The sequence below is a fragment of the Myotis lucifugus genome, unplaced genomic scaffold, assembly GCF_000147115.1.
Source record: "Myotis lucifugus unplaced genomic scaffold, Myoluc2.0 scaffold_135, whole genome shotgun sequence".
Classification (NCBI taxonomy): Eukaryota; Metazoa; Chordata; class Mammalia; order Chiroptera; family Vespertilionidae; genus Myotis; species Myotis lucifugus.
The window spans coordinates 3,360,638-3,383,550 of NW_005871183.1; the positions used below are offsets into that span (position 1 = coordinate 3,360,638).

The window sequence follows — 22,913 nt, forward strand, 5'->3', positions numbered from 1 at the left end:
ACCTTTCAGTCCGCAGGCCGCTCTATCCACTGAGCCAAACCGGTTTCGGCCACTTGATATACTTTAGAAAGCATGATCTTTCATAAGATCTGACAGAAATCAGCTCACATTATAGGGAGCCAAAATATTGGTTATCAAATCTTCCCCTTTTGTTTACCCCAGGACATTTTAGATGCATCCTCTGGATCAGAAAAAAAGTAACTTTACTCAGATGCATAGAAAAATTAAGGGAGCAAGACAATAGTGCATGTTTATTCTTGTGGTCTACTCAAGGTTTTCCCACAACCATTAATTTCAACTAAGCATTGGTGGTTTTGGGGGCGGGGGAGATTAAACACACACACACACACACACACACACACACACACACACACACACACACACACACATATATACAAGAACAACAACAACAAAAAGAAAATTTTTGATTTCACAAAAACTTGCCTAGACTTGTGAGATTGCCTAAACATCCTAGACTTGTGAGATTCAGCCTCTGTGTGCACAATCACACAACTTTCTCTGTCATGCCAGGTCCCAAAGTCATTCCTGCATGTTGTGCAGTATGCTCTGTTTTGGCTATCTCGCTAACCCAGTTTTATATGTCCTTCCATGAATCTTTAAAATAAAATATGTTTCAACTTCTTTTTTCAGTATTATCATGTTATTGTATTATAGGCACTCTCAGTTATATCGAGCTATTAGAAAAGATGATTACAATATCACAGTGTTAGAAATTAAAGCAGTACAGTCTTGATACAAAACCCAACAGTTAATCCAAAATCCAAATGCAGGCGTTCCACACCGCCCCAGCCGCTCTGGGCCTCTGGCCTGCATGGGAAGGTGGAAAAGTGGCTCTAGGGCCTGAACGAAGACAGAAAGGTGGCTCTGAGCGAAGGTGGTGCCAGCAGCCAGGGGAAGAAGGAAGGCCCATTCTTGCACGAATCTTCGTGCATCGGGCCTCTAGTAGTATCATATAATAGTGTTTTATAGGATTAAGTGAGTACCCTAATAAAATAAATCAGCATTCCTAATAGAATATGACATTCTGAAAATCATCATCCTCATGATCACTGTATTCACTTTAGAAATGCTAAGAATGGAATTTTCTATCTGCATAGCTTCATTTCTTTCCCTCACCCCAGATACTTAAAAGTAAGACTCCAGATACTCCTATAATCTTTTTCTTACTTACTGCTTGATCAGCTCATTTCCTTTGGAAATTTCTGAGTGATCATTTTTTTTTGTTTTACCAGCTTTAATCTTTTTCTTCCACCTGTATCTGCATTTAATTCTCAGCTGTTGTAAGATAGTAAATTCCCACATTTTCTACTATTTCCTTTTCTGTTTCCTTCATTATGGATATTGCAAGATCTGGTTCACTAAATTTGGTGAGAGTTTAATTTTAAAAAAATTCAAACCAAAAATAAACTGATCAACAAAATAGAACCATAGGCATAAAGCACTGGAGCAGACTGAGGGACATCAGAATGGAGTGGTGTGGGAGGTGCTGGATAAAAGAAGGGAAAGAGATTAGCCAAAGAGCATATATGCATAGTCCATGGTCACAGACAACAGTGTGGTGAAGGCCAGGGGAGATGGGCGGGGGATGGGAGGAAGTAGGCAAAGAGGGTGGAAAATGGGGGACATCTGTAAAAGTGTCAACAATAAAAATAAATTTTAAAAAATTCAAAGCAAGAAGAATCTCAATAACTTAGGTCATGCTATGCTGTGCTTCTGATGTCAAAGAGATTTGCTGAATACCTTTTATTAAATCCAGAGGACAACTGTATATTTTTTTATGTGATCTTACTTTGCCAGTATTTCTCTCTTAGCAATTAAAGCCTGAAAATATTTAGATTGCTTTTTTCCCCCCTCAGTTTGACACAAATTTGAAAATCGTTGCTGAATTCTTTTGGTTAATTTACTATAAAAATTATAAGAAATGCAGTCATATTGTTCTTACTGTTACCCAACTTTGACCTTTGTCCTGTTCTGACAAGTAAATCCAAATTTCCTCTGACCATTGAGCCCTTTATTTTTCCAAGCATTTGCAGGGTGACCTGTGTGTCTGATGACATGGTTCCCAAGATGCAGAGCAATGCTAGGAACTTATTTCACAGAATTCATGTCACATTTTTCAGAAAATAGGCCTTTCCTAACCTTACTGGCTTCAGTGAAATTCACAAATCAAACCAATGAAGTAATGCTTATTTGATACATTAGTAGCAAAGCAAGTGTTCATAGGTTTGCAAAAAAGGAAAAAAAAAAACCGCACCGCATTTTAGCTATATTACAAATATTTCAGAACAAGATATGTTTAAGAGGCAAATTAAAATTCATATTACTGTGCTTTAACAAATTTGACTCAACATTAAAATAATATATTATTATGCAGAAAGTAAAACAGGTTCTTAATCATTACTGGCCCAGAGTTAATAATTATTATAGGGTGATAGTTCTACCAGTGTCTAGAAAGTGCAACCTTCTAAAAGTATTTTAAAAAAAGAATAAACCATCCAGAGGGGTCCAAAATTAATGCATATAGTTTGTGTTCCATCTGGAAACACTTATGCAATTAAAATGAAAACCATTTCAAATATCATTCTCCATATTGTTTACTGACTTGATTTTTGGACAATAAAGTTAGAAACATTCAGATTTCCACAAAAAGTCTTGGTGAACTCTCATTGAATTATTTGTAAATCATGAGGCAAAAACCACATTTTCCTATCCCATGAATTTGGTCTTATTTTCATTAAATGTGCTTAAAGGTATATTTATCACAGTAACATGAAGTCTCAGTTATTTTATCTCTATGTGTTTGAGGCTTCTCATAGTCAAAGCAATAAGCAGTTTGTACAAGGTAACAATTGCAAAATTAGAGTGACAAAGTTAAATTCATGTCTCTAGATGCTAAGATTTACTCTACAGTCCTCTTGCTTCCATAAATAGTTTTACCTTTATTATCATAATTGTTTGATACCTTAATATTTCAACATATATGAAGATAGTATTGTAACAACTTATTCTTCAGCTCTAATTTTCTTTAACTTTTATTCAAATTTTTAGAGCAAGTGCTTGAAGAACCAGGTGTCCCAAAACTGTACAATGGGCAGCATGATGCAACTTTTAGTGTATAATCTAAATCCATTATAGAAGAAAAGGATAGTTAAAGAGATATTCATTTTTTGAGTCAGCACATTATTTATCCACTTTGTGGTGGACATTTTTTTTTGTAGAGGCTGGGGATACATTGGTAATCACAGGCAATAAGACAACTTGTTTTCTTAGAGTATATTTCCAGTGGAGGGCACAGATAATAAACAAGAAATATCAATAAGTATATATACTTTAGGCATGTGCTAAGGAGAAAAAAAATAGTTCTGGAAAACTAATGGAGAAAATCAGAATGGGGAGCAGTTGTTTGCAATTTTCAATAGGATGAATCAGGAAAACCCTCTGTGAGAAGGTGACCTTTGAATGAAGGACGGGAGGAAGGTAGCAAGGAAACCATGCAGATATCTTTTGGGAGAACATTCTAGGCCCAGGGCACACCAAGTGCAAAAAACTCTGTGGCTAGAATGTGTTTGATATAATCAAAGAACAGTGCAGACCAACTGGGGTAGGATGAACTAAATAAAGGGGACCATGGGAAATTAGGCACAGGGGTACTGATGTTACAGTATGTTGCAGACCTTTGTAAAGATTTTGGGTTTTATTTTTTTTGAGATGATGGAGACATTGGTGATTTCAGCAATGAGTCATATTCTTTGACTTACATATTTTTAAAAATCTCTCTGTTCTGGTGAATGTAGAAGGGGGGACATGAAGGTTAATAAAGTAGGGAGATAAATTAAGAGGCTATTTGGTGCAGTTGAGGCGATGAGAAGCTGTCAGAATCAGAAGATCTTCTGATGGACTGAACATAGTATGTGAAAGAGAGGAATCGATGTGACTCCTAAGTTTTTGGCCAGAATACTGTAAAGAATGAAGTTGCTCTTTATTGAAATGGGGAAAACAGAGGGAAGAGCAGATTTGGAAAGTGGAGAGTGGTGAAACAGGATAAGATTAGGGGCTCAGTTTGGATATATAATCTTCCATACCTTTTTAAACATTTGAGATTAAATGATTGCTAAAGCTATACTGACATTGAGGATTTAGCTCTACGGCAACTTGGTCTGAGTGGTATTATGGTAATCATTCAAACCCAAATATTTTTAAAGCATTTTTATGTGTTAAGCCCAGCACTGAGTGGTGAGGTTTATTAATAATATCAGTTAATAAGGTATAAGATTGAAATATCTCAAGGCACATAATGGATACAGTTTATGTAATGGGGAATTGAGTTGCATAGTGCTCACAAACATGGAACCTTGGAAATAGGAAAACAGTACTTGATCCATGATCACATTGTTAAAAAACATACCCATGAGTTTTATTCAAATGATTATCCTCTTGAATGGGGTGTGGTTCCTTTCATGGCTTGGCCCCTTGGAAGTTCTATTATGCCAGACTATTATAAAGAAGGCTATATTAACAGCTCTCATTGGCATTTCATCTCCATTGTTCTTGTCCCTGTGTGTTACTAATAACATTCTAGTTGTGGGTTGCATTCAGAATGCTGCTATCCCAGTATAGTATACACAAGGTGTTGGTAGTGATGTTTTCTGAGCTAGACAGTCATATCTGAAAGTTGAATTAATCACTAGACTTTTTTGTTTTCTTTGAGTGCTATGTACTTTTTGTACAATGTTTTGGCATCTGGCTTTCTTTTATTAATAACTTCATGGGGGTTTTGAAGGACCTATGAAGGCACCGAGTAAAGTAAATATGTTTCTAATAATGCAGCTACCCAGAGAAAAGAGGAGTTTGGGGTTCCTTTTTTTGTTTTTTCTTTATTCTTTTCCCCCCCTTTAAGTATTTTTGGTCTTTAGGAGACATTTGAGAATGTATTATATCTGCCATTTTCCCTATTATGGAAGACTGCTGTGCTGAAGGTTGGTGCTTGATACTCAGTCACAGCATCTTTCCTTTGAGGCAAAGTAGAGAGCAAATAGGCCTCTGTTCAGGGAACCAGGTAACACGGACCACTCTCCACTCTCAAACAGTAAAAGTAATTTAAGCGATCAGAGACCCAACACTACTTTAGTGGTATCCCCCGGAGAACAATTCAGCTAAAGCAAAATGTCATGTGGTTTTCTTTCATGATTTGAGCTCCTTCCCAGAAATGTATCTAGAGTTATGCAGGAATATTTCAAAACTGTTTCATTGACAGTGTTCTAGCAGAGTTTTTTTTTTTTTAAATCAAATAACAACTGTGAAGTCATATCTGGCAATATGAGAAGTGCTATGATTCAGGTTACAGCACAGTACCTTGGTTGTAAAAAGAATTTTCACATTCAGAATAACCTTATATGAAGTTTGTATAAAACATAAAAGTGTGAAGTTTGAATAAAAACAAGTAAAAATGAAAAACCTGGATTTTTATCTTTATTTAGAGGGAAAATGACATTGTGGAAGACAACAAAATGAAGCAATTCCCATTCTAAATCAAAAATCTATTTTTTATGATTACACAGTTTTAAAAGGTGTCAATGAGAAACACATCTATAGGTATCTCCCATGCATGTGTTCTAATTTTAGTATTGAGGCATATATCCATAAAAATAAATGACATTGATTTATGTATTTTGATATTTTACATAGATAGTATCATGCTGCACAGATCATTTTACATTTAAAAATATGTAATATTAGATTTTTGAGAAGTATACATGTGTGTGACTATATATATATCCAGAACACTGATTTCCTACTACTCTTTAGACCAGCGGTTCACAACCTGTGGGTTGCATCCCCTTTGGGGGTGGAACGGCCCTTTCACAGGGGTCGCCTAAGACCATTGGAAAACACATATATAATTACATATTGTTTTTGTGATTAATCACTATGCTTTAATTATGTTCCATTTGTAACAATGAAATTGGGGGTCACCACAACATGAGGAACTGTATTAAAGGGTTGCGGCATTAGGAAGGTTGAGAACCACTGCTTTAGACTATCATTCTATAAATCAACTATTATTTGTTAATTCATTGCCCTGCTGATGAAAGTTAGGTCTTTTAAGGTTTTTCAATAAACCTAAAAAGAAAAGAGAAATTGGCAGTCATAGATCATTTCTCACCTATGCTCCAACATCTTGGTGCACTGATGTGTTGGCCCACTAAAATTCTAAAGCTTCACAGAAGTGGTTTTTAGTGGAGGCAAATTACCATAGGATAGAAATATTACCATAGGGTACAAATAGAGTTTGAACCTTAGAACAAGTACAGAAATGAGATAGTGGATAGACTAAGGAACATGACAGGTATGGAGTTTATAGACTATGTTAATAGAGAAAGAAAATGCAGTTTTATATAGAAGTGTTCATGAGCTTTTACTTTTTCTTAGCACTACTATCTATCTTATGCTGTTATCGGGTATAGTAACTCTGAATGCTTCTATTCCATCTGTGTATAATAGGCTCTATTCATGCAAAACCCTTCAAGGATCAATCTTCCTGATCTCCTTAAGCCATTCAATATGGATTTAAATCTAGGAATATCCTCATTCTTTTAGATCTTCCACTAAATAAATAGTACACATATGTTGGTCATTCACCAGAATTAACTGGGGATCTTTATAAAAATGCATACTTTTTTAAACTCAATCTTGGAAACTCTGGTCAAGTATTTATAGGACAAAGGTAGGACAGAGGAACTATATTTTTTTAGTAAAAATCCCCCAATGATTAAAAAAGCATTTCAGTTGAGATACCACTGTGTTAAGTGTATAGCTTAATTTGAAGCAGAGTATTTCCATAGTAGGAGTTGTCAAAAAATTAGCCTAAAAAGTGATATGGGTTAAAAAAAACAAAAAGCTTTTTTTCTTTTGAAATCTTTGGCCAGCTTTAAGTTGATGTGTTTCAACTAGTGTTTATATTCTGAAAATGTATGTAGTAAACATTATTGACATCCTTGAGTACCAAACTGATGTATACCTCAGAGAAGTATATAATATTTTACCTATGGACTAGAAAACCCAAACAATTGTCTTATTCATTGTCTAAGTGGAGAACATTTAGTAAATTATTAAAATTATACCTCAGGCCCTTATAAACTCTTTATAATCAGTTATGCATAAATGCAACTTACGGCTTTTCTGTTGTGTTTCCAGCACAGTGATGCGGTCCATGACCTTCTTCTGGATGTGATCACGTGGGTTGGAATTTTGCTGTCCCTTGTTTGTCTCCTGATTTGCATCTTCACATTTTGCTTTTTCCGCGGGCTCCAGAGTGACCGTAACACCATCCACAAGAACCTCTGCATCAGCCTCTTTGTAGCAGAACTGCTCTTCCTGATTGGGATCAACCGAACTGACCAACCAGTAAGCAGCTTCCATTGACATGAGTAAAGAGTGTTGCCACTTCCAGCTGTCCAAGCCTGGAAACACTTCTGTTTGAAAACACCCCCCTTCCAGTTATCTCAGATTGATACTAACTTTCAGATCTTACTCACTTTTCCCCTTTTCATACCCCAATGTCATAAAGAAGCAGCGAATGTTATGCATGTATGAATGTACATTTCTTCAGAAATTCTGTTTATAAACTTATCTTTCTCAAGAATTATCTCTCTCTAATAGCCCCCCCCCTTTTTTTTAAACTACAGAGCTGAATATTAAGAACGTTAAGTAAAATGTTTTTGGGAATGGAGGGGTATCATTTCTAACAGATATAATTATTATTTTTTGAAGTTTATAATATACTTTTATTTAAAAGCGATGGATATTATATTAAAAATGGCATGCCTAAATGAGTTTTTCTAATTGACATATTTTGGAAAATAGTTCAAACTGTAGGTAATTTTTAGAATATCTAACTCTTCCAAAATTTTGTTGGACACTTCATATTTGCTCAAGTTCTGTTCACATCTTTAAGTGCCAACTTCATACTTTACTACTACCTACATTTAATCATATTAAGACAGAAAGGTAGTGAGGAAGGGAAAGAGGGTGGGAAAAAAAGAACTGTACTAGCCAATTGTTCTTGGTAAAACCAAAAAGAAAATATGAATAACAGATAATAGCTAATCTATTAAACGGACTTCATACCCAGTTACAATTTTTTGTGAGGCCCTTGCACATAAGGAAAGTTTGTTCTCAGGACTAAAACTGCAAATGAAAAGAAAACTCTTTTTTAGAAAACTCAGACTAAGCATAATCAATAATTCATTCACTTGATGCTGTTTTCTGGTATGCATGGAGTACTTTACAATAAAAATGCACTTGTATTTGTGATTACACATTCATGATTAATGGCTGTAAAGGGGACAATTATGCTGATTATACTTTTTATTGGTTATCATATACAAATGTGACAGCTTTTCCCATAAACCATACATGTGAATAAGCAATTAAGCTACACATTTCTTTCACCCCGAAAGTAAAGCAGCCTGTTAACAAAAATTAATAGTTGAAGTTCTAACTCTAAAAAGCAAGAAATGGAAAACTGTTTTATTTTCCATAAAGAAATCATTTTATTTCTTCTTAACCTACACTTCAAACACCATTATTTCTTTTCATTTAGAAGCCTTATTCTTGTTAAATTTCACTAAATGTTGCATACTGAACAAAACTAATTTCTGACAAAGAGCATAAAAATGATTAAAATGAAACCCTGAGTAGGGTCAGCTCAGCCCAACTTGCCTGTGTTCTTGTTGCTGGACAGCTGTCCTCCCCTGCATCCCGCACAGTGGGCAGGCTCTGCTTTCTCTCCAGCCCTCTGACATTTGACTACCTCATCTCCCTCTCACTGTCACCTCTCTAATCCAAAGAAATGGACTTACCTTGTCTCATTCTCAAGGACCATACTCATCATTGAATCCATACTAATTTGATAATTTCTATAAATTTGTTGCCCCTTTCTAGAAGGAGCTACAGATTTTAGTTAGGGCTTTTATAAGAAATGAAGACCCCCCAGAGGAGTGAAAACTTCCAGAACTGACATAAGAAAATTAATATGTGGTCAGCTGAAACTTGTAGTACCTTACATAATATGCCAAAGAGCCCTGGTTGGGTGGCACAGTTGGTTGGAGCCTCATCCCATACACTAAAAGGTGGCAGTTTGATTTCCCAACTTACCTAGGTTGCCAGTTCGATCCCTGGCCGCAGCCCATATGTGAGACAACAGATCAATGTTTCTCCCTCCCTCTCTCTAAAAATCAATAAACATATCCTTGGATGAGGATTAAAAATAGATAAAGTAAATATGTATTTTTAAAAAAAAAATAAATAAAAATAAAACATGCCAAAGAAAGTAGTTCAAGCAGTTTTGAACTATTGGCTGCCTTTTTTGACCAAGCTTGTCTAAACTAACATTTAGTACAATAACAGAAACCTGAGAAAAAAAGCACTTCCGGAATACTATTTTAACCTGATCTAATTTTACACCTATGTAGCATGAATTTCCCAATGGTACCATAGGTCCTTTCTGAAACAAGACAAGGACGAAATAAATTAGAAGTAATAGTGCCCTAACCGGTTTGCCTCAGTGGATAGAGCGTTGGCCTGCGGACTGAAGGGTCCCAGGTTCGATTCTGGTCAAGGGCATGTACCTTGGTTGCGGGCACATCCCCAGTAGGGAGTGTGCAGGAGGCAGCTGAATTGATGTTTCTAACTCTCTATCTCTCTCTTTCTCCCTTCCTCTCTGTAAAATATCAATAAAATATAAAAAAATTAGAAGTAGCCGAAACCGGTTTGGCTCAGTGGATAGAGCGTCAGCCTGCGGACTGAAAGGTCCCAGGTTCGATTCCGGTCAAGGGCATGTACCTGGGTTGCGGGCACATCCCCAGTGGGAGATGTGCAGGAGGCAGCTGGTCGATGTTTCTCTCTCATCGATGTTTCTAACTCTCTATCTCTCTCTCCCTTCCTCTCTGTAAAAAATCAATAAAATATATTAAAAAAATAAATAAATAAAAAATTAGAAGTAATAGTAATGAATTAATAATCAATTATAAAATGCTATAATTAATTATACTATTTAATTTTAAGAACTTTTCTCCTTGTTTTTAGTATTTTTCTAGCAATTAAAACATTAGTGCATACACAATTATAGCCAAGAGAAGAAATTTCTGAGGTTTATTTTGAAATCTTTAGATTAATCTCAGCAATAATTATCTGTAGGCTCTTAGAACTTTTCCCTAAATATTATAATCTTTATTATAATGCTAGGCTGTCATCCATCAGCCATTAGTAAAATGTTAACTATAGTTTTCAAAGATAGGTTATATTTCATTAGGTTTTAATATCGGAGTTTTAAGAATCTCACCCAGGTTATTCTTTTGCAGACCTATATTTTCACTGCAGTATTGATAAATATTTATTTTAATTTTATGGCAGTTGCTAATATTTCATTTAGTAGGAATTTGGCTCAACCATTTGGTTCCTCTTCCTAGATTGCCTGTGCGGTGTTTGCTGCCCTCTTACACTTCTTCTTCTTGGCCGCCTTCACCTGGATGTTCCTGGAGGGCGTGCAGCTCTACATCATGCTGGTGGAGGTGTTTGAGAGCGAACACTCACGCAGGAAGTACTTCTACCTGGTGGGCTACGGTATGCCCGCGCTCATTGTGGCTGTGTCGGCTGCGGTAGACTACAGGAGTTACGGAACAGATAAAGTGTGAGTTGCTGTTTTCTTTCTTTTTTTCTTTCCTTGTAAATCTACTTGAAATAACAGAATTTTCTTGGAAGCTAAGGTCTTTTTATCAGCTCACAAGAATACATGAAGGAACTGGAGAAGCAAATGGGGATAATTCAGTTCATGGTTTGAATTTTTGTAAAAAGAAAAAAAATAGCCCTGAGAATCAGTATGATGCGGTTTTCAAACAGCAGAACTTTTTCAAATGTAAATCATAACCTTGAGTAATTATAAGAAGAGCATTACTTTAATATTTTTTAGAGCATCGAGACGTTTGTCATGAAGAACTAGCTCTATTAACCTGTGTTTTCAGAGGACAGTGCCGTCCCTGATATTGATGGCTTCTCTTCTTCCAGGCATGTAGTTCTAGTCACTGGAGAGATAATTATGTCATTAACAGGAAGAAAGACTATGGGAACATAGGGAGTCTACATTTTTCCCTAGGTGGGTATTGGGATATAGTGATGAATTGCATATTCAGTGTAACTTCAAATTGGCGAGAAATACATGTAGAGATGTCCAGCATACTGGCAAGGAGCTCAGTGAAAAATAGTTTTGTAATCCACATCAGTTTAACAGTTGGCATCCTGAGCATGAATGAAAATTTCAATGGGAAAAACTTAGAAGTGTGACCAAGATAGATCTCTGATGAATACCCACATTTAGGACCTGGGTTGAGGATTGAAAATTGAAAATAAAAAGAGAAAAGAGAACAGGTGACCAGAGCCTTAGAAAGAAAACCAGAAGATCGGGGTCAGGGAAAATGAGAAGTTTCAAGATGGTGTTTCAAAACCATAGTGTTTTATGTCAAAGATAACTCAAATAGGATAAGCAGTGAGGAAAAATCATTTGACCTTTGCAGCAGCTATTTTGATAAAGTGCTAAAAGCAGAGGCCAAATTGGAAGGTGTGAAAAGAGATAAGTCAGTAAAAAGTAGTCTTCATAGTATTATCTGCACCCTGAAGAAGTTTGATTGAGAAATAGTGAAAATATTAACTCAGGTGATAATAGTAATAAAGGCTTTTTAAAAATGAAGTCCTAACCTTGTCTAAGGGTGAGAAGCATCATGCTGATAAGAGGAGATTCCTAGACAAAATATCTTATGCCTCATTTATATTCAATATATATATATATATGGGCTGAACGAAAGGGAAGGTTCTAGAGGGGTAGAAAGGTCTAAGATTGGATATAAGATGAGGAAAAGCTTGATTTAGTACTGAAAGTGTCTTTTCTATTCACCAAGTCCAAGATAATAATTTTACAGATGAAAACATTTAAGAACCAGGTAAGTTCATTGCCTTGCCCATAGTTATAGAGCTTGATAGTGGCAGATGTGTGACAAAACAAGTCAAGTTTATTTCCACTAAACTAGGATGTTTTTGAAATAAGATGAACCCTCTCTTCTGAGGTGAATGCGAAGTAAAGAACACACACAGGGTGGGGCAAACGTAGGTTTACAGTTGTGATTCAGTGAAACAGTTTATTCTTATTTATTCTTTATTGTATTATTTTTCATATGAACAACTGTAAACCTACAGTTGCCTCCCACCCTATAAGGTCAGTTTGAAGTGGAAGAACTTTTCTTTTTACCAAGTAGATAATGCTGATTTTTGCTGAGTGATCAGGTGAGGTCATGTTGACAGGACAGGAGATTTGAAAGCTTTGAAATGAACACTACAAAAAATGTGACAAGGAGCCAGTTAGACATTAAGAAAAAGATTTTTAAGCAATAGTGAAGGACCGGGTGAAGTTAGATGACATCAATTTTTCAGAAGTTAATAAGCTAAATTTTATGCCTTTTCACCATCAATCAGCAGCCTGAATATGCTGGTGATAAAGCAGGTCGCTTCTCAGAAGAAAGGATTCTTAAGGAGTGAACAATGAGAAGAGGACTACAGAGTTATTGGGAGCATAGTTAAAACAGAATATATGTTGGTGCAGAGACACCAACAATTCCATTAAAAGAAGACCATTTCACGTCTGTTGAATTTTCTTCTTGGGTACAGTGACAGGCTATAGAAAGCTATTTGTCTAAATGTAACTAATAGCAATTATTTTCATACATATTTTTATTGATTTCAGAGAGGAAGGGAGAAGGAGAGAGAGGAAAAAAAACACACATCAGTAATGAGGGAGAATCATCAATTGGCTGCCTCCTGCACACCTCCTACTGGGGATCGAGCCTGCAACCCGGGCATGTGCCCTTGACCGGAATCAAACCCAGAACGCTTCAGTCTGCAGGCCGAGGCTCTATCGACTGAGCCAAGCCAGCTAGGGCAGCAATTCTTTTTTAATTTAACTTTAGATCACAGGATTTTTTTTAAATCACCTTTGTTGATATAATTTACATACTATAAAATTCACTCTTCAATTGTTTTTAGTACATTCACTGTATTATGTATTCAACATTGCTACCTAATTTTAGAATATTTTCATCACCCCTAAAATAAACCCATTAGCAGTAACTCCCTTTAGGTCATAGAATTTTACCTTTTAATTAACATATTTTCTCTCTAAGATATTAAATTTAATGATATACTTATTTGTCACCATATACTACTTCAAATATTTTGTTTAAGTCATTCAATTTTGTTCTTTTGTAGTTACTGATTTGCTCTTATTTATATTTTATGTTGATTTTTTTCTCTTTGGATATTTTCAAATTTTCCTGTTAGGGAACTGACTCAACTTGTTTGCTTTGTGTTTTAGTCATTTATTTTGAGATAGATGTCATTTTCTGGATAGTAGGAATCTATCTTTTCTTAGAATCAATAATGTGCAGTCCCTTGTGACTTTGTTAAAGCTTTGGCCATCACTGCTTTAATTTCCTGCACCATAACTGGAAGCCTTCATTTACTGACATTATTACTGTGTGGGAATAGAGGCTAATTTATTTCCCAGGCACTGATTTAAAACAAGCTTTAATAATAGTTCGGGTTCGTAATTATGATTTTTCCCAAACCAAAGAAAAGCAAAAACAGATAAAGATAAAAGGGAGGGTAGAGGAAAGAAAAGGGTAGGGAAAATTGCATTAACATTCTATCTCACGCAGGCATAGAACACTTAATGTCTCCATACACCTTTTAAATAAACTGTCCACAGAAGAACCTTTAGAACACATGGAAACGCTGTTTAACTTCCACCCTGTGGGAATTCATGCAGCCCAGTGTCTGGGCAGTGCTGCTTTGCCCGTTGAGGAAGCAGGTATTGAAAACAGAAACATCATTCCGTCATTTTCATTTACCTGAGGAGCTGAAATGAGCAGATCATGTTCCATCAGGAGTTTAATCAAGAATCTTCCCAAAGAAAGATGTAAGCAAGGAATTTTTATACAACTTGAAGGCTGTCTGCATATATATCTTGTTCCTTATTATTAAATCTGTCTTTGTTGTTCCAGCTTCTGTTCATTTCAAATAGCATTTTTTCACTCCCTGCTTATTCATCTTCACATGATTTTGTTTTTTATGTAACTCTACTCTCTCGAGGTTTTTGGTTTTTTTGCCAGTGTTCCCATGTGCCACATTGAATTTTTATCACAAATGTGTATACTTTACAATCTTAAATAAGCTGGAATTAGCAAGAATTCAGACACATATTATCAGTCATTTTCTGTACATTTTTCTTAAGGTTAATGATTTTTATGCCTTGAAAAGCTATTTCATTTATTTTTGGAATTTCATTATAATTAATAATTTACTCCTTAGTCTCAACTGCTTAGAATGCATAGAGAAGAAAACTATTCAATATATTACAGTAATCTAAATAATAGATATGTCTCCCCTTTTTCTACTCTTAATGTACATAATTGTATTTTGTTATACTGACAGTGAGGTTTTTTTCTCTGAGATCTTTAATGATGATAATAGCTTACATTTCTAAAAAGTAGAAAATCATATCAATGGTAGGAGATAAAATTGTTTTTGTAGGTTAAGTTAATATTTTTTGATACAGATAGTGGTAACTATCTTATTCCATTTGGCTGATTGGTTAGGATATGTTTCACTCTGAAATGTTATTAGGGCTGTTGAATTGATTATTATGTACAAAACACGTATTCACATACAAATAATACATAATGTGATTTTGAGAAGTTGCATAGTTTGCCATCAATTTGCATTGCTTGTAAGATATTCTTACTATTATTTTCTGCTGTTGCTTAATGAAATATTTTTAGCTGTACTGATATTATTATTGGGAATGATTAACATTTAATCACAATAATCAGACATTTACAAAATAATTTTTTTAAATCCCATAAAGTGGACCACAGGTCTAAATCACACTATTAATAATTGGCATTCCATTTTATTTGTTTGTGTATCTTTATTTTACTTAGTGAATCCACCTAATATGATACTGTGAGAAGACACAGGCTGGCATTGACTTTGCAATAATTCAAACAGGACAGATTTGGAAATTCAGTGCTAAATACTTTCATTTTATGACCTGAAAACTATCAGTTCATTTAGTTACCTCAATATTGCCAGAAAATGCAAACAGTTTGAATAGCTAATTTTTTTAAAGAAAAAAATCAAATTTATAGTTTATAGCACTTACCTTGTAATCTAAATATGTAACTGAAAGAGCAATGGTTAATGTGATGGGTAGATTGGAAAAGGACTGGACATAGGTTCCATGGAAGGGGCATGCAAGAAAGAACTAAAGCCCGGATAATAGCCAAAGAGTTAACATATGGGCTCGAAAATTGGTAAGGGATTTCTGAAAGATGTCGATTAGGTCATGAACATTTATAACGGATCAGAACATCCTTGAGGACTAAAAGCATAGCCGAGCTCTTAAACACAATTGAAATCAAATTTTATGATCTGAAAAGTGTTATAAATCATCTATTAAGTCAGATTTGTCTCCCCAGCTCACTAACTTAAGAACAGCTCTAAAAAAGGTAGCTCTCAACGTTTCTTTATTTACACTTCATTATCTAAGTAGCATAGTCATTTGGTAGAAAAGTGATTATTGATTTTTAAAAATACTAGATTATAGTAGTATTCAAGAAAGATCCTAGCCAAGGAACATTGAACTTATCTCCAAGCTGTATGCACAGCTTTATTTAATACATTTCACAATTTCTAAGCACTACAAGCCACTCATAGAAAAGTATATATTCATTTGGAATATTTCTCTAAGCATATTATTATATGATGTAAAATAGTCTTATAACATTTCATTGATGTGAAACATCTACCTTGTTGATATATTATCACCAGATATCTTCGAATCTAGCTTGGCCAGTGGGAAATAGTACAGATAATGGAGAAGTATTTTTTATTGGCATATATCAAGAAAATCATTCAGTATATATGTGAGGAGTGCAGCTGCCTGTTTCTATGTGTTTTATTAAAGGCCAACAGCATGTTTTATGTATGTGTAATAGAGATTGAGGTCTTATTGTAACACCATTTTAGCATCTAGGAACCCTATGGATGGACATAAAAATACCATCATATATAAGAATTGTTGGTTAGGCATAATTTTCTGTATTAAGAAGTTACCCATATGAGAACTGTGTCAGAGAATATCAGGACTGCTGTCTTGTTATTTACATTTAGGTATTGGCCATAAAGTTGAACGTTAATTTAAATCACATGGGACTATCGGAATAATTCCAACATTTACTGTTAACAAATTTTAACAGAGTCCTATTCTTACCTTTGTAGTCCACCATAAAAATGTAGGATTATTTTTCTGGAGAAATAATGAAATCCTTGTGTGTGTTTTTTAAAATAACATATTGGGACATGAAGATAACATAATCTATATTTGATGTATAGGAGCTAGTTTTGAATTCTAGGACCCAAAACTGTAGCTGGACCACAAATGCTGGTCTTGACCTACTGCTGATCACACTCTGTTCCTGCATCACTCTGCCAACCTTTGTTCCAGTTCATGCACTTGTTCACAAAGTATTCCAAGGTGATGCCTGCGTGTGCTGTGAAGAAAATGACATTTAAAAAATTCTTTTAACAGCCCTAGCTGGTTGGGTTCAGTGGATAGAACGTTGGCTTATGGACCAAGGGCTCCCAGATTCTATTCAGCTCAAGGGCACATACCTTAGTTGCAGGCTCCTCCCAGGCCCAGGCTCATGCAGGAGGCAACCAGTCGATGTGTTTCTCTCACATCAACGTTTCTCTCTGTCTTTCCCTCTCTCTTCCACTCTCCCTAAAAAAAAAAAAAAAAAAAAAAAAAAAAAAAAAAAAAAAAATCAATGCAAAAATATCCTTGGGTGAGGATTAACAAAACTCAAGTAATTTTGCTTCAAGTATGTATCTGTCACTTTTACTCTTCTCTTCCTTCTTTCTGACCCCAATTAGCTTGATTCCCTCTTTTTCTCTCTAAATCTTGCCCTATATATGAGGTACAAATATAGAGATCTGCATCTACTATAGACAAAAAGATAATGTACTTTACACATCTTATAAACAACCTAATATAATTAAGCCTTATAAATTCATTGTCTAATACTAACCAAAAATTGGTTACTGGGTACATTTGATACTCACCAAGGATAGTGTAGTCTGTGATTTAGGGCCCTATAGAAGATGAAACAAATACCATTGTTAATTTACATTACATCAGAAAAACTGGCCATAGTCAGATGTTTACTTTGATGAGTGTTTTAAACAGGCAAGAAAATACAATGTTTCAAAGCACCTTAATGGTACCATATTAAACACGCTAACTTTGAAGAAGGAATGACATTCTGTAACTAGTACCTAAAAGCATTGTAAAACAAATGTTTTGGGTGACATTTATATGTATGTAAATGGGGTAATTGACCTAACCATTTTTCTAAACACAGAATCATAAATGATTTATGATAATAAAATGGTGAGATGTAGTTAACTAGTAGAAGAGAATAAACGTTAGAAATATGACTTTCTTTTTGTTTTGTTTTGAGAAATTAATTTGATTCATTATTTAATTTCTCTCCATTTTGAGTAAATATGAAGGTGGTATTTGCAGGATTAGTAATTGACATTTTTATAGATTAATCCAGATATCAACATCTTTACCATTTAATTTGTAATGAAGTTTATTTATTTTGGAAGGAGAATAACTCTGGAAAAAATAATAATCCTTGTGAATTAGCTCCATTTCTTTAGAGTGTTAAAATAATACACTTGTGTTAATGCTGTAAGAATTCATCATATATATAATAATATATGCTGCTTCCATAATTTGAAAAATGCTACAAAAATAATTTTAATGACATCTTTGTATTAGACCACATTTTTTGAAAACTTAAGGTTTATGTATATGACAAGTGCTCCTTTGAATTCTGGAATATATCTGGTATCATAAAAAATTTTCTTTTATCAATTGCTTCAAATAAACATGTTATTTCAACTTCAAGTCATCTCGCTTGACATGTACTACTGTGTAAACATAAATTATAGATTATACACATGGCTGAGTTTCTTTTTTAAAAAGAAATAGACATCTTAAAAATTAAACAAGAATGGCCTATTAAAGTGAATTATTTAACAAATTAAATGCAACTTAGTGGATAAAGGCAAATTTCAGATAAATCCTATTCTTCAACAGCAAGTCTATCTGGCCATTTGCAAGCTGGTCTTTATTGTGCTTATAAGTAATTCCTCTAGTTTTCATTTTACTAATCTGGCCTTGTCTTGCCTTAACCAGTGTTTTTTTTTATTGCATCCAAGTGACATTGAATGGCCTGGGCTTATAGAATTCTATGAAATGGGATATATGTGCCCAGGCATGTAACATACACCTCAGTGTTACATAACATACAGGTAATATACACCTCCTTCACATAGGGAATCATACAAACTGTTAAGGTAGTTAATAGGAAAGAGAGGAAATACAGAAAGCTTTGAGAAAGCCAGCGTGTGGCCAAAAACAACAGCAGGTGTGGCCATATGGCAATCAAATTAGAAAAGGGATCCTTGCCACACTGCCTTTCAGAAGATAGTGAAGCCCAGGCAGCGCTCAGGGAAGGACGATTTACTCAATGCATTCAAAGTGTTTCATATTGCCTCGTCCACTGCTCGATTCCAAAGGGAATTTAAACCTATCGTAGCAAATAGATGTTGAAGAATATTCTTAAAGGATAAACATAATAACTTCTAAAGTGATTTCACTTCCACATTTAGAGATCACTATGCCAAAAGCATATAAATTTCCAGATAAAGCATTTGCTAAACTGAGACTGTTTTTTAAAAAAGTAAAGCATTATAATAATAACATTTAATTATTTGATTAAAATTTACAATATTTCATATTAAGAAAACATTTAGTGATATTATTTATAATTTGAAATTTCCTACTTAGGCCAAGATACTCTGTAATAATGTAACTTAATTTTTTTTCCTAAAAAGTTGTTAAACTTCAGAATAACTTTTTCAGAAGTTCTTGAAACATTTTCCTTTAGAAAGAATTGGCTGAAAATGTGTTTTAGTTCTCAGATTAGGTGTCAAAAACTTGTTCTACCTACAAAAGACAGGGTCTGTACCAGGTACAATTGACATTCATTCTTAAATGTAACATTAGCATTGTATCATGTTATAATTTCAGCAACATTCCTGGTGTGTATATGTGTGGGTTTTCTAATCTGGGTAAAAGGTCCATGCCTTATGCCTTGTCCTCTATTGTTCTTATCTTGAGGTGAAAAAAAAACGGTCTTTGTTGAGAACTTAGGGACCCATAAGTATTCCCCCTCCTGCCTCCCCGCTGCCTGTACACACCTTTATTAGGGTGGTAACAAACCAGCCTCTATCAGAATGAAGACAGTGTTCATATTTCAGCCTTACATTCTCTGGTTTGTTTCTGCTCATTGGCAGCACCACACTCTTATTTTCTGTGGCCCAATTTGTTGAGCAACAGCACAACAAAAGATTACCAATTACTCAAAGAAAATAATGGCTGATAGTTTAAGTATTGATTGTTTCCCTAATAGTGTTTTTTCAAATAGGATTATTATGTCTATTTTAAATAGAGAAATTATCTGTCTGTGTAAAAACATGAACTTGTAGTCAGTTTCTTATTGGAGTATAAATATTATACTTCTATTAAAATTAGATTACATATATTTAACTTAATAGAAGGTGGCTATATTTTATTGTTTTGAAATGGATTTTTTCAGGGAATATGGGTATTATTTTATTTTTATTTTTTGCTTAAAAATGTAGCTTTGAACCTTTTATAAATTTAAAAGTCCAGAAAAAAATGTTTTTAAAGTATATTTTTATTGATTTCAGAGAGGAAGGGAAAGGGAGGGAGAGAGAGAAACATCAGTGATGAGAGAGAATCATTGATTGAATGCTTTCTGCACAACCCCCAATGGGGATCAAGCCCACAACCCGGGCATGTGCCCTGACCAGGAATCAAACCATGACCTCCTGGGTTCCTACGTTGACACTCAACCACTGAGCCACACTGTCTGGGCCTCTGTCACTCAGATGTTAAAACTATTAGAATTTTGGCACATTGCTTTCAGGAATTATTAAAATAAAACATATGGCTAAAGTCCCTTTGGTCCACTTCTATCTAATCCTCTCTACTCTCATGTGAGAGGCAACTACTAAATGAGTTTGGTTATTTTCTCTCCCTTCAATTAAAAGAATAGTACATACATATATGTATCTGTCAAAAATGTATTACTTTAGGCATGTATATATACATTTCAAAGCTATGTGGTATAAATTATTCATGTTACTTTTTCACTTAAATTTAAGAACTTGAATGCATGCATATGAGCATAACCAATGGACACAGATGGGGGATGGGAATGAGGGCATGTGCTGGGGGTTGGGGGCGGCCGGGGAGAGGTCAATGGGGGACAAAGGAGACTTATGTAATACATTAAACAATAAAGAACTTAAATTAAAAAAATTATTATTGTGCCCTATCCTATTGATATAAAGAGCTATGTCTTCCCTTTTAACTGTTTTGTAACATTGCATCATATGAATTAAAAATATTTTATTTACCTATTCCTCTATTGATGGACATTTACAAATTCCTTTCTTCATAGCTTTTCTTAGTATTCCATTATTCCTGAGATTTAAATAACATTTTTATTTAAAAAAAAAACCCAAACCCACACTATATTTACATACTTCAGACTTGCAGTTTTAGACCACTTAGCAAATCACTCTTTAATAGTTTCAACTGGAGCTATTTTATTTTTAAATCATGGCTCAAATATAGAAAAATGGCAAATAATTCACGATATGATTTTTAACATCAAATGTAATTTGTTCAAAATTTACATTAATCTTTCTCATAGCTAGTCACTTCCATTTTGTCTTCCTGTCATCCTGGAGAATGAAAATGTAATTTCCCAGAGGCTTTACGAATTGGGGGAGTATTAAATGTAGCTGAAATTAAGTGATTAATAATTTACTTTTGGGTCATGAATCAACTTCATGGGATGCTAAGGATCATTTGCAACCCCAGAAGCACTAGCAGTAACAATGCACTTTTGAAGATTCAAGAACTCTCAAAGGTTGGCTGCCCAACCTAATTAAACTTCAATCTTCTGATACCAATTTTATTTCTCCTTTGTACAGAATTTCCTGAGATCTTCTTGACAGGAAAATGTCACTTTGCCTGACAGCTGATAGACAGGTTATGTAGCACCATAATTGAAGAGAAAAGGATAGCTTAAGGCTACTCGATTTAAAGACTATGTGTATGGCTCTTTCTTTTTCTTTTTCCTTTTTTTTTCTTTTTTTAAAGGTTTCTATGACAGACAAAAGGCCTTAGCAAATAGGCCCAGTGCCATTTTTTCTGCTTCCTCCAGGGGTAATTATCTTACTCCATCAATAGTGCTGTCAGAAATTGGGCACGTAATTCAGCATTTAAATGAACAAGCAATGTAATATTTCCTGTCTCCCAGTGGAATGCTGTGCAGCTCACATTCTTCTCTGTCACTCGCTCACTCTTGATGTATGTCCCATACCCAGTCCTTGAATGCCTTCTCTTTCTTGTGTTTCATTGCAGATGTTGGCTCCGACTTGACACCTACTTCATTTGGAGTTTTATAGGACCAGCGACCTTGATAATTATGGTAAGAACTCCTAATTAACTATGTGTTTTCCAGGTCAAGAAATGAAACTGTTACTATCCCTATACTGACTATCTTTAATTTACATAGATTAATTTGGGGAAAGCCTGTACTTATTTGACCCCATAAACTCAAGCAATTATACCCTCATTATAGTCTACTTTTCTACTTGTAAAATGCTTGATCAAAACCATTGCGAGAAGAAAACATGCATTTTCAAGTTTATGTACTGCTACGGTTCCTGAGGAGCCTGATCTAACATAATCCGTTTGGATTTGTAGATTTTGAAGAGTGATGACTTTAAGTTTGACCAACGTTACATCTCCATTCATTTTCATTTGGATAATTTAATTATGAATGGAACCAGAAATTAGAAAGTGACAAAATATCTTACTATTCCTTATAGTTTTTTTTAAATATATAAATCTTGAAAACTTTAGAATTTAAAACAATTTTATATAAAAATGCCACAAACAAGCATTCCACGGTCATACCTTCTCTTTTTTATTTTAGATGCATAATATCTTGATTTCAAATAGAAATTATTTCTCCTCAGTTAGATATAATTGTTAGAATCATTTACAAACTTAACAACTTAAAATAAAAAGTTGCTATCTGTTTCTTGAAAAAAAAATAGCCTTTTGACTTTTAATAAAGTCTCAGTCTACAACTCATTTTCTGAAATCCTTTGGGCCAGGTATATTTTGAAATTCAGACATTTTTCAAACGTTATCAAGGTTATATGGTACCTGTACTGCATATTATATATTATCCCTAGTGGGAAATAAGCAGTTGCCCCAAATCAAACAGCATCCAGTACTCACAGTAGGGAGTAGGCAAGACTCTGAAACCAAACAGCAGTAATTCAGCAGAAAAAAATTTATAGGAAAACTAAGATCAAATAGAATAAAGACATGAAGATCCTTATGTCCATTCACATCAGGTTCTCCCACCAGATGGGTTCTGTTCAGGCTAGGCTTTTTGGTTACCCAATGAATTTTTTAAACTTTTACTTTTCAGACTTTTTGAATCCGATAAAAGATCGTAACCCCGTATTATTCAGAGAGAATTTCTTAGACGTGGGGCTTAGAATTGGATTTTCCTAGTCCCACCAATCCCAAGTTCTGAAAT

At 34.6% G+C, this 22,913-nt stretch overlaps 1 protein-coding gene across 1 annotated transcript in view; it reads left to right on the forward strand.

Annotated features, from left to right (window-relative positions):
* The window catches only part of ADGRL3 (adhesion G protein-coupled receptor L3), a 491,390-nt gene that overhangs the window by 398,079 nt on the left and 70,398 nt on the right, over window positions 1-22,913 (forward strand). The window contains exons 16-18 of the mRNA XM_014460593.2: window positions 7,216-7,425; window positions 10,491-10,711; window positions 21,719-21,785. Coding sequence (XP_014316079.1) covers window positions 7,216-7,425; window positions 10,491-10,711; window positions 21,719-21,785 — 498 coding nt within the window. The remainder of the gene's footprint in view (window positions 1-7,215; window positions 7,426-10,490; window positions 10,712-21,718; window positions 21,786-22,913) is intronic.